The sequence below is a fragment of the Panthera uncia genome, assembly GCF_023721935.1.
Source record: "Panthera uncia isolate 11264 chromosome A1 unlocalized genomic scaffold, Puncia_PCG_1.0 HiC_scaffold_17, whole genome shotgun sequence".
Classification (NCBI taxonomy): Eukaryota; Metazoa; Chordata; class Mammalia; order Carnivora; family Felidae; genus Panthera; species Panthera uncia.
The window spans coordinates 87,921,768-87,934,010 of NW_026057577.1; the positions used below are offsets into that span (position 1 = coordinate 87,921,768).

Below are 12,243 nucleotides of genomic sequence, written 5' to 3' on the forward strand. Positions count from 1 at the left end.
TGCTCAGTCTCAGGCTGCTCCCAGCCCCAGATTCTTACATCCTGTCCCTTCTGACCCTGTATGTATTTTCAGCTGCCACCCCCTGGGAGGCCATGAGGCAATTCAGGTGGCCTCCACAAAGGGTCTGTCCTGTCCCAGGAGGACAGGGCAGGAGGGAGCACCAGGCACTGGGTCAGGTAACTCCACCCTGGTTCAGGGCATGGAGAGCAGCAGTAACTGCCTGGATGGATCCCGGGAAGGTTCCAGGCTCAGAGCCCTGGGAAACTGATCTCCTCACCCCCTCCCCAGGGGAGGACCAGGCAGGCAGGGACAGCTGCAGCCTAGCTGGGCGGCAACCAGCTGCTGCCCGGGAGACTGGCCAGGGTGGGGCAGGCGGGGCAGGCACAGCCCCCACAAGCCCCCAGCCTGAGCAGCAGAGCGTGGGAGCAGGCAGCAGCCTTGAAGCTGTGTTTCAGGCTTTCACGCTGTGTTAACGGTCAGCTTGGTTAATGCTGAGCAGATGGGGGAGGGGTGCTGCCAGCTCCCTTGGGGACAGTCCCAGGGCAGGCACATGCACATGCATGTGCAGAGGGTATAAGAGTTCCATCCAGTGGATGGTGCCATGTGGACTCCTCTGCCATTAGCACTCGTTCACACCATCACGTGCACAAGATGGGGCAAGACAGACCAAGTCAGAGGTGCACACAGGTTCCTGGGTTTGCCCTGAGGTAGCCGGAAGTGGATGCAAACCCAAGGCCTGGCACAAAGCCCTCAGTCTGTGTCACTCAGGCAAGACTCTCAGCTTGGGGGTCCCTCCACCCTGTTTCCTCTCCATCCACTGCAGGGAAGACACCAGGAACACAGAGGTTTATTTCAAAAAATAATTTATAAAAGGTCATTTGCTTCTGTGTTTTCGGCAGGCTTCCAGCCACTCAGCTGGGAGCACAGGGGCCAATGCTCTTGCCACCAAGATGCTGGGACAAACAGCAAAGGAGAGGCAGGGGAGGCCTGGGGAAATGGGGTTCGGAGGCCCAAGACCTCTCTTGGTGCAGGGAAGCAGGGAGGTTTAGGACAGCTCTACAGCCAGGTCCAGCCAAACCCCTGGACTAAGTGCTAAGGGCCAGGAGGCCAGGCAGAACACTAACACTCAGGCCACTAGGACACCTGGGTCACGTGTCCAAAGACTGGGGTTGAAGTCTGGTTTGGGAATCTGAGGCCAGAGCTGGAAGCCTCATCGAGGGGCCCCCGGAACAAGGACAGACCTCCCCAAGGCAGAACTAGAGATCTGGGACACTACCCTAAGGTTGGGGCCTGAGGCTGCCAAGGTCAAGCACTGCCAGGTTGCCGCTAAACCAGGAGGCTGAAGGCTGCTGGCCTGCCTGCCTGTAACAACCTTGTGGCCCTGCTCATGTCTGCACTCCAGGGAAGGAGAAGGAGCTGGGCCCCAGTGGCAGGGGGTCATGGCAGAAGACAGAGTCGTTGGAGGAGCAGGTGCTGCTGGCATCCCCTCCAGCAGGGGAGTAGGGTCCAAAGGTCAGGCGGAGGTCCAGGTACTATGGGGAACAGTGCTGGTCAGTCCAGGTAGTCGGCTGAGATGAGGCCCAGAGGGGGGAGGGCAGAGGGAGGTCATGGGACAAGAGGAGAGCAGTACCTCCTCGGAGACGGCCAGCAGGACCTTGTCCAGTGCCTCCACCAGCTGCTTGAAAGTAGGCCTCTGAGAAGGTGCTGCGTGCCAGCATTCACGCATCAGCCCATACCTGGTGGAGAGGGTGGAGGGGCAGAAGAGTCTCAGGACTGAATGTGGGGGGAGACCTTATGGCAAGGGTATGATAAAGGGGCAGAGTTTGATAAGGGTTAGGTGGGGCTACTCAGGGGAAGGGTCACAGAAACTAGGCCAGGATCTCCCCTCAGATGGTGACAGTGAGTTAGGGAACCAAGTCCTAAGGACAAGGTCAGAGCAGAGGATGAGGACTGTAAAGTGGGAGAGAAGGGAGTGAGGTCTCACAGCTCTGGGGGACAGTTTGGGGGCCGGTCCATCCGATGCCCTTCCCGCAGAAGTGAGAACAGCTCCTCCACAGGGATGCCAGGGTATGGGGAACCCCCGAGAGTGAAGATCTCCCACAGCAGGATCCCAAACGACCACCTAGAGGCAAGAATAGTGCTCAGCAGGGCAGAGCTTTGCTCCCTACTCCTGGGGCTGGGATGGGGGGCCTCACAGGCATGATCCACCATGGAGGGTGGGGATTGGAGTCTGGGCCCACTCAGGTCCTAGGGTTGTGTGACCTTGGGCAAGTGCTTTGCCCCTTTTGTGGGGTAGGACAATGATTGCTGGCAGCTACTCCAGACCCCCAACATCCAGGACTCACACGTCACTCTGGTGTGTATAGACTCTGTCAAACAAGGCCTCAGGTGCCATCCACTTTACAGGCAGGCGGCCCTGGATGGGAGAAGTGGGGGCATTGATGCCAAGTCCCATAGGTCCTGGTGCCCCCCACCCCCTTTCCAGCTTTGCCCTGCCTCCCTCACGTTGCTGGTTTTCTTGTAGTAGTCAATGTGGTGGACGCCACGGGCCAGCCCAAAGTCTGCTATCTTCATCACATTGTCCTCTGTCACCAGTACGTTTCGGGCAGCCAGGTCCCGGTGGATGCACTAGGGGCAGGGCAGGGGACTTAGGTTTATTAGGACACATGGCTGGATGCTGGGCACACTGCACTTCACAGTAACCCTGGGGTAGGCATCATCCACTCATTCTACGAATGAAGACGTCAAGATGCAGAGAGGGGGAAACCAAAGCTAACTTCAGGGCCCCACCTCTCTCTTGCATGGTCTCTTCCCTTGCCCGATGAGTTAGGGATTGTGTGAGGAAGGAATAGGGACATGCAGTGTCAACTGTGTATGGATGGGGGGTACAGAAGGACTTGGGAACATTTAGACAGGATAATGGAAAAGGGGAAAGAGGGAGAAGATGGGGACATTCAGTGCCAGCGGCAGGAAAGTACGCAGGTGGAGCAGTTAGAATGGTCCAGAGTGCTGCCCACTGCCCATACCTTCCTTGACTCCAGATACTGCATGCCTCTGGCCACCTGGTAGGCACAGGAAACCAGAGCAGGGAAGGAAAGTGGCCCTTCACTGCTCCTTGGCCCATCAGGGCTGAGGTCGGGGCCTGGGGGACGCCGGGCCCGCAGGAACTCCCGCAGGTTTCCCTTGGCGGCACACTCCACAATCACATACAGAGGCCCTGTAGAGGTGAGAATGGACAGGGAGGCTGCTGAGGCTGTGGCTCCATACCCCACTGTCCCTGTCCTTAGCCCCATTCGAACCCACCTTCCTGAGTACAGACACCCAACAGGTTGATAATGTTCTTATGTCGGCCGATCAGCTTCATCACCTCCATCTCAGAGACCAGGTCTGCCAAGTCCTTGTCGGAGGCATTGTCTGCAAGGGTGACATCCAGGGTGACTATACGTGGGGGAAGTGCAGGGTTGACTATATAGGACATTGAGTGCTGGACCTGGAGTCAGGAAGCTCTGGGCCTGAATTCGTGCTAAGCTCTCCGGCCTTTAAAAAGTCTTCTAACGTCTCTGAACCTCAGGATCATCTTGTATAAAATGGGGCAATGGATCATGCCCTCTCACAGCAGTTGCAAGGATGAAACAAGATCAAGGATCTACAGGAGGTAGGCCTCTCTGTGAGTGGGACTAGGAAACAGAGGAGAGGAGGAAGAACTCTGAACAGGAAGACGCTGTGTCTGGAGGTTTGGCATTCGTTCTTGATGGGGTAAGAGCTCCTGGGGGCGGGAAGCAGGCTGGCGCCCTGAGGCCTGTCTGACTGGGGCCTGGTGTCCTTTTGGCCTGAGAATTCAGGGAGCTGCCCGTGAAGTACAGCTAGGGGAGGCTGAGAAAAAGCTGCTCCAGATCTTCTTGGGAAGGCTGAGGACCAGGGCTGACCTGTGGCCCTTGGCCAATGACATACCCTCCCTGCCAAACCTCACAATGCACATTTCTCAATCCCTGCCTCCCAGAAAGCACCAGGTGGCCCCAGCTGTGCAGAGAGGAGGGGGTGGGGGAGCAGAACAATGGTTTTGGCTGCTCTTGTAGAGGAAGTGGGGGATAGCAGTGAGAAGCCCCGATGGCAGGTCCCAGGTGTGTCCTAGGCACTTTGGGGCTGGTGCTTGGGCTGTTCTAGAGTGGTGGACATGGGGAGAGACTTGGGGGAGGGCCCGGATGGGGAGGCTGAAGGTATGGCCTGTGAGGCTGACATGGTTATCTGAGACCCAGGCTGACGTGGGGCCAGGGCTAACGTGGGGGTGTCTAACCCCAGTCATCCCAAATCCTTGTAATTCTCATCATTCAAGTGGTTAAGATTTTATGTACCAGGCACTTGCCACGAGCCTCAGCCTGGGAACTATTGTTTACCCCATGTGACGTGTGAGGAAACAGTCTCAGAAATGGCTGGCCAGGGTCGGTAGCAGAGTTGGGCCCTAGGCCCAAGAGTGGCATCTTGCAGCCCTTTTGGCCACCAGTGCTCAACTGGTAGCACCATGAGCCCCTTCTGTTAGTCTCACGGCCACAGCACCTCCCCCGGTGTCACCACTCACCCTTGAGCATCTTGACAGCCACAGTGCTGGCTTGGTCAGGCCGGGTGGGGTCCATGCCGAAGGCCTCTGCACGCACCACCTGCCCGAAGCAGCCCTCACCCAGGGGCTTCCCAAGCACCAACCTGGAAATTAGAAAGCCGAGGCCTCAGCCATATGAACATCATTCCTGCCTGGAACCTGAACCTTATGCTCACTCCATGCAGCATACCTGTCCCGGGGGAACTCCCATAGCGGGTCGAGAGGTAGGTCTAGACTCACAAGGCCAGCGAGCAAGGGAGGGCCACTGGAGGAGAGACGAACACCCCGCACCAAGGACGAGCTTGACTTGGCTGAAGAACCTGACTCCAGGGAGAACTGTAAGGTGGGTGACTTGGTCAGCCTGCTGGAGCTGAGCTGGGTTGGGAAGGCAGGCCAAGAGCCTCGCTTTGGGGACACAGGAAGGCGTGGGTAACAGCAAGGTACCTGTCGGGCTAGAGGGAAGCGGGACAGCTTCTGCACAGTGGCGGGCCGCCTAGGGTGCCGGCTGATGAGTATCTGCCCTCGATATAGCCCGGCCAGCAGCAGGAGGACAACCAATGCCAGAGAGCCTGACACGTACAGGATGATGTCCGTGTACCTGGCTTCAGGTGCTGGTGCTGTCCATGTGAGGTCCTCCTCTGTCCACAGACAGACACATATATAGACAGAAAACTGACAGGTCAGTGGTCAGATGGCCAGCTCCACATCTTCTAACTCAGGCCCTCTCAGCTCCCAGCACACATGGGGACATTTGACAAACAAGCTGGAGCTATACCCAGTCCTGCACACCCATACCCCAGAGGCTCACAAGGCAATCATATGTGGACATGCACAGAAGGACCGCTAATGAGGGAACAAACACACAAATCTGCATGCTATGTCCCAAGCCCCACAGGACACAGCCCACTGCTGGATCAGAGCAGGGTTCCTGCAGCCTCTCCTGGCCCCCTCAAGTGCTCACCTGGCAGCACCGTGAGCCAGGCTGACTGGTAGGAGAGGCCAATGGAGTTGCCTGCCAGGCAGGTGTATTCGCCTGCGTCCTCGGCTGACACGTTCCGAAGGTATAGGACCTCCACCTCTGAGCTATTGATGTCTGCTGTCTGGGGACCGGGGACATAATCAGGGGTCGCCACAGGGCCTAGGGCAATATTGTGGGTAGGATGGAGGCTGGGGACCAACCCCCCACACCCCATGGGAGAGTAGTAGGCTTCAGGTGCTGGTGGGGGCTAGACCTTCAGGACTTGCACGTAGGGGAAGCCGTCGGCACCGAAACTGCTGCCATTGATGACGATGTGCTTCAGCCACTGGATGTGGGGTTGGGCGTCGCTGTATACCTTGCACAGCAGCTCTACGTCGCTGCCTACCACAGCTGTGGTGTTGGCTGGGAGCCCCGCCTGCAGGATGGGCCGGTGCGGGGACCGCTCTGGGGGCCGGGCCAGGCGGTCAACCCTGACCAGTGGCACCCACAGAAGCACCCTGGTCATCTGCCTCCTGCCTCCCCCCAGCTCCAGGGAAGGAACTTCCTGATATGCAGCTCAGATCTTGTCCACCCCCTGCTTACCATAGCTCCCCATTGCCTTTGCAGTCAAGGACAGCTTCACGGTCTAGCATTTAAAGCCCTCCACGACATGGCTCCCCACTTACATGCCCCACTCCAGGCATACAGCTCTTCACAAATGCATTGTATTTGTCACACCTAGGACCTTTATTCAGCCTGTGCCTGGATGTCTTCCTCACTTTTTCTCTCAGCTGACCCTATTCCTCCAGGCCAACATTACCCCCTGTGCTTCCCTCTGACCCACTAGGACACTTAGGGCAGCTTGAGCCATCTAAGACCAAGTCCATGTTGCCTGTCAGACCGGGCCCTACCCGAGGGCAGTGTCAGAGCTCCCACCCCCATACCACCTTGCCTGCCCGTCCGCTCACCCAGCACATCCAGCAGATAGCTGTAGCGGATGCTGCCCATAGAGTTCTCCACGAGGCAAGTGTATGTGCCACGGTCCGAGGGCACCACACTTTCCATCACCAGGCTCCAGTGCTGGTGGCGCAGCTGGGGACAGGGGAAGTGTCCATGAGGGGCCACTCACCTGTGCCCATCCAGGGGTCAAGGGAATGAGGGGGCTAGATCCCGCTCACAGGGGTCTTCTCAAGCTTTCTAGGCCCTGGGGAAGCCAGGCCAAGGCCAGAGACCCTGAGATGAAGGAGAAGGCTCCAGGAAGTGTCTGAGCCCTGGGTCTGGGTCTTTGAGTTTTAGCAGGGGCTCTTCCTGGCTATACAACCTTGGGCCAGTTTTTGCCCTCTCTCAGTTTCAGCTTCCTCACTACAGCCTGGAGCAGGCTCTGCAGGGTCTTATCATGAGAATTAGTTGCTGAAACTCAATACCTGCCAGTTATTGATCCTTCCCACTTCCCACAGAAAGCTAAGGCTGCGAGATTAAGTCATTTGCCGCAGGGTGGCAGAGTGGGTACTTGAATCAGAGCTGTCCAAGTCCACAGTTTAGTGCTGCTAGGGCCCACAGCTGCCTTCCTCATTAGAGAAGGAATGACTTATAGGTATGAGGGGACCAAGAGGGGAGTGAAAATGGAGGAACAGATGGTCTTGGAACCTGGAGACTCACCCGAATGCCTCCAATGCGATGCTCCCCGTGGAAATCCTTTCCATCCTTGAGCCAGCGGATGGTGGGCATGGGGTTGCCTGCAGCTGGACAGCGGAACTTTACAGTGTTCCCAGCAGGCACTGCATGCAGTTTCTTCTCCATGCGCTGAGGGTGTGTCCAGTAGGGTGCTGGAGAGGAGGGGAAAGGAGAACTTAGTGTCCCCAGGATGACCACCTGCTTCCACACAGGTCTCTTCTTCTCAGTGACCAGCTGGGAAGTAGGAAAATGAGTCCTTGAGGACTCATACTGACCTTGCTGGGGGTAAATGTGCCCATTCAAGGGGTTCCCGTGGGCCTTAGGGTCCTCATTACCATTGCTGGAGGTCAAGGAGTCTATGTCAAGAATAAAAAGAGATGTCTGAGGTCTAGTATGGGGAGGATCTCTCTCCCCAGGCACCCTTTAGCCCCTTCTAGACCCCCTTACCATCCACAACCAAGGTAACATTGTGCAGGACAAGCATGGAGCCTCGTGCCAGGCAGAGGTAGCAGCCAGCATCCTCCGGTAGGAAGCTGGCGATCTCCAAGCGGCCCCTCCAGCCTCGTACCCGGCCAGCAGGTGCTAGGCGACTGCCCTCCTTGTACCAGTGGCCACCACGCTCAGCCCGCCCACAGCATAACCGCACAGGCTGCCCAAGGGCCACGGTCAGCTCCTGCTCTTGCTGCTCTGGGCTGGGGGCCAGGCAGGGCTCTGTGGGCCAAGGGCAGAGGTCAGTGAGCCCCACAGCCCCAGCTGAGGGAGCCCCCTGGATATGGGGAACATGCTGCACAGGCAGGGCACAAGCACCTCTCGACACATGCTGGACACCTGCTGCTCCTCAACTTACACACACATAATCACATGCTACAGATGCTCTGTGTAAGGCAATTACCATGCCTCTGGTGCACATCACACACGCAGTGCAGAGCACACATGCTGAACTGGTCATGCCATTGCCTGACACACACATACATACACACACACATACAACACATGCTATAGATGCCACATACAGGGCACATGCCACATCTCCCAGGCACACCACACTCACAGTGCATATACCATACATGCAGTCTGGGCCTCCCAAACCCAGTGCATAGAACACACACACCCCCACACACCCACCCGCACACACACATACACACACACAGCCGATGGGCTCACCACCAGTTCTGCAGCCCAGCACAGGACCCTTCACCCTGCAAGGTCAGTCCTCTCTCGTGGACACAGAGATAGGTGGATGCTTGCTGGGAGCCAGACACTTTGTCTCAAATGGTTGGGCCCTGCCCTGCTGGCACCTCTTCAAGGAACTGGGCCAGGATCTTCTCCTGCTTTTCTCAGCTAGTAGTCCCCTCCAGGTGCCCACCCCTGCCATCCTCTCTCACCTTAAAGGCCATACCTAGCTCCATTTCCTCAGAGGTCTCAAGGGTCAAAGCTGGAGCCCCAGGCACCTCCAGCAGGACCCCCAACAGGGCCAACAGCAGCTGCATATCCTTCCTGCTGCTCACAAGGACCCAGGCTGGGCTTCCCACCAACTGCCTTCCTGAAAAGGAGGGAGAAGAACCCCTGCTATGCATGCACCTTTGGTGGTACTATTCCCCTATTTTGCAGATGAAGAAACTGAGACAGGAAGTGGTTAGAAGTCTTGTACAACCCCCCCCCCCCCACCACCACCACCACACAGCAGCAAGGCAGAGACTGGAAGTAGCTTTGCTGTTGCCAGAGCCCAAAGCTTCTTCACAGTAGGTTGTGCAGGGGGGCAGGGCTGGGCTTCCTGCTCTCCTCCGGTCCTGCTGAGACCTTGGCACAAGTTCACAGAAAGGGCAGTTTGGGGATTCTTTCCTTGGAGGAAAGCAGAGAACGGAGACAGATCTTCTGCTCACTCTCAGCACACATCATTTATTTTTTTGCTGAATAAATGAATTTATTGCTGGAGAACAAAAAAAAAATATGAAATACAATACAAGGCCAAACCTCAGCATCTGGATGTTATCTGATCTGACCCACACTTCTTATAGCATTACTGACATTTTCGTGACCAGCTTTGAATAGCTCTGGTGGCAGGCCGCTCACTACTGACAAGGCAGTACATTCCATGGCAAGCAGTTCTTCCTCATGCTGAACCAGAAATGCATGCTGGGAATACCTCTGCTTTTTGTGTCCTCACAACTCTATTTGAGGCAACACGGGCTCTTGCGTCCAACAAAGTGAAGTTCAAATCCTGACTCTAACCAACTTGCAAGTTCCAGTCCCTCTCTGGGTGCTGTCCTCACAGGACTGCTTTGAGGATAAAAGAGAACATATGTAGGGAACACAGGGAGCACAGGATGTTGGAATGTTCTCCTCCCCCTTCCTCCCCACTACTGTCATTCTGGGTCTGCCCTTGGCCAATCACCTCTGATTCTGGTGCAGTTCAGGTGTGATGTACACACCCACCCTATCTGGTTATCCTCCTCCATATGCCACCAAGGATGTCTGCATCCTTGGCGACCAGTATAGTCCCAGGGGCTACTGGCTATTACCTGGGGCTGAATAACAGTCACTAGGCACTGGTGTCTCTGAATTTACCTTGCCCAGGAAGCCAACTGCACCCTTCTCATCAGCTGCTGCCCCCCTTCCAGCTCTGGCTCTGAGGCAGGGGGCACTTAGTTTGTCTTGGCCAAAGCTATTATCTCCCCCTTCAAACTGCTCCTTCCCTGGGTTGCCCCTGAAGCTGGGGTATCATCTCATCTCATGCCCCCTCACCCCTCCTCCACCTCCAGTCCATCTGCCTCCTCAATCCTTCTGTGGTCCATCCCATCACCGTTGCTTGGACCCAGGGCAGGCCATAGTCATCTCTAGCTTGGGCCTTTGCAGACATCTCCCTTGACTCTCCAGCCTCCACTCTCCAGCAGGGCTTTAAAAATTACAAATATTTGCCATGTCACCACCCCACACCCCCTCAGCTTTCAAACCCTTAATGGCTGCCCTTGTCCAGTAGGATCCAATCTACAGTTTATCCAGCATCCCAAGCCGCCCTCCTTGCCCTTGTCAATCCTCTTTGGTTGCACAGTCTGCTCCTTCAGCCTCTTCAGCACTGAAACCACTGACTTTCAAAACTGGGCATATCTTCTCTCTTGCACATACACACCTCTGCGTCCCCATTTCTCTTCTTCATCGGACTCAGATGCCACTGTCCCTGCACACACCCCCAGTTTCTATGGCTCTCCTCCACAAAATCCCTCCACCCTGCTCTGCTCTGCAGGGAGTGCGGCTCTCAGGGTCCACAGCTCTAGTTGGGAAAGGAGTGGGGAGGCCCAGGATTTTATTCCCATTCCGGGCTGCCCTGATCTTGTGACCTCAGGACACTTAGTCGGATCACACGCGGCGGCAGACAGACCGACCCGCTGCCTTGTTCAGGGGCTGAAGGGCCTGACACTGTCATCAGACAGTCCTGGGTTCTCCTTCAGCTTTCCGCACTAAAGCGTTGGGGGACCCGGGGCAAATGACTGCACGTCTCGGATCCTCCGCTTCCTCATCTCTACTCCGGGAGCGCAGACAGTCCAGCGCGCGCGGCCAAGGGACCAGCGCGCGTTTTTCTTCCTCCCCCCCCCTACCCGGCCACCCTGGGGGGAGGTGCAAACAGGCAGGTCCAGAGCGGAGCAGCAGAAACAGCCGGCCCGCCCCCGCCCCGGTGGGCAATGAGTAACCAGCTCCGCGGCCAGGGTGCTCTTTGGACGGAGCGGGACAAAAGGCCCTGTGTGCGCTGCGGGTTACTGATTTACCGTCCCCTCCACCCCCCTTCCGAGAGGACGCCCAGGTCCCCAGTGCTGGGAGGGGGCAGTCCTTGAGCCCCGCCGCCGCTCGCCCCCTGGCGGCTGGGAGCGCAACCTGGGTCCTCAAGGGGTCCCGGCTCACTTCGAGCCTCCGTGGTCCCTCTCCAGGCACAGGGTCCCAGCTCACCTGGGTCCTCCGCGGCCGCGCTCCCAGCTCCGGCCAGCCCCGACACCCGCTCCTAGTGGGGACTGCAGACTCAGCCAGGGCGCTCCTCCGCCCCGGGCCAGAGAGCCAGGAATGCACCCGCGACAGTGGCGTGGCCGCTGGAGGCCCAGCGTCCCGCCCACCTTGGGCCCCGCCCCTCCTGGACCAGCTCTAACCTGACAGCGACTTGGCGGGGGACAACCCAAGGCCCCGCCCACCTTGGGCCCGCCCCTCCTGGATCAGTACTATCAGGACCACCGCCAAAGCTGCGGGAAGTACAGTGTCCCGTCCGCTTGGACATCAGTCCCCAAACCCAACAGAGCCGAGTGGCCATCTGGGTCAGCCCAATCCCGGGGCCCCGCCCCAGGTTGCTGCACACCCCATCAGACTCCGCCTCTTTTCGATACACCCAGACCAGGCTTCCAAGTTCTAGTTATTTGCTCTATCCTCTGCTAGTCACCCCTTAGACAACAAGACCCAGCAGTCCTGAACAGCCAGCCTCCACAGACCTTGGTCCTGCCTGCCTACTTCTGTCTTCTGTAAGTGGCTGGGAGATCCCCTTTGCCCCCAACCCACTCTGTCCGTTCTCTGCACAGCTCTCAGTGATATTTGCAAAACAAATCTGGGGGCTGCTGGCTGGCTCAGTAGGTGGAGCATGGGGCTCTTGATCTCGCGGTTGTGAGTTCAAGCCTCACGTTGGGTGTGGAGATTGCTTAAATAAACTTTAAAAAAATCTTAAAAAAAATACAAATCTGAATGTATCCATCACCCCTTTAAAACTTTCTGGCAGTTTTCTATAATGATTCTTGGCATGACCAGGCCCCTATCCACATCTCCTGATGAATTCTTTATTTCTTCCTTGCTCCCACTCTACCTCTGAGCCTTTGCACATATGATCCCTTCTTCCTGGAATGATCTTTCCCCTCTAGGTCTGGTTGATTCCATTTCATTCTTAGATGTCAGCTCACTTCCTCAGAGAAGCCCTCTGGACCTGTCAGGCTCCACTTAGATGCCTTCTGTCCTGTGGGCATGGAGAAAGAGGCAGGAAGTAAAGCAC

The 12,243-nt window shown here is 57.0% G+C and overlaps 1 protein-coding gene across 3 annotated transcripts; it reads right to left on the reverse strand.

Annotated features, from left to right (window-relative positions):
• Window positions 1-846: 846 nt before the first annotated feature.
• FGFR4 (fibroblast growth factor receptor 4) lies at window positions 847-11,338 on the reverse strand. Of its 3 annotated transcripts, XM_049648618.1 has the most exons (18): window positions 11,169-11,338; window positions 8,626-8,769; window positions 7,674-7,937; window positions 7,502-7,582; window positions 7,212-7,378; window positions 6,521-6,644; window positions 5,827-6,017; window positions 5,556-5,694; window positions 5,039-5,232; window positions 4,785-4,930; window positions 4,577-4,698; window positions 3,304-3,414; window positions 3,027-3,217; window positions 2,506-2,628; window positions 2,346-2,416; window positions 1,985-2,122; window positions 1,631-1,736; window positions 847-1,532 (listed from the first exon to the last, which is right to left on the reverse strand). In XM_049648618.1, exons 2-18 carry the CDS (start codon window positions 8,714-8,716, stop codon window positions 1,386-1,388), a joined length of 2,406 nt encoding a protein of 801 aa, XP_049504575.1. In that variant the 5' UTR covers window positions 8,717-8,769; window positions 11,169-11,338; the 3' UTR covers window positions 847-1,385. The 3 variants fall into 3 exon arrangements, with proteins under 3 accessions (XP_049504575.1, XP_049504576.1, XP_049504574.1); XM_049648619.1 differs by lacking the exon at window positions 11,169-11,338 and having other exon boundaries at window positions 4,835-4,930; window positions 5,193-5,232; window positions 8,626-9,973; XM_049648617.1 differs by lacking the exon at window positions 11,169-11,338 and having other exon boundaries at window positions 8,626-9,972.
• Between the last annotated feature and the right edge of the window lie 905 nt (window positions 11,339-12,243).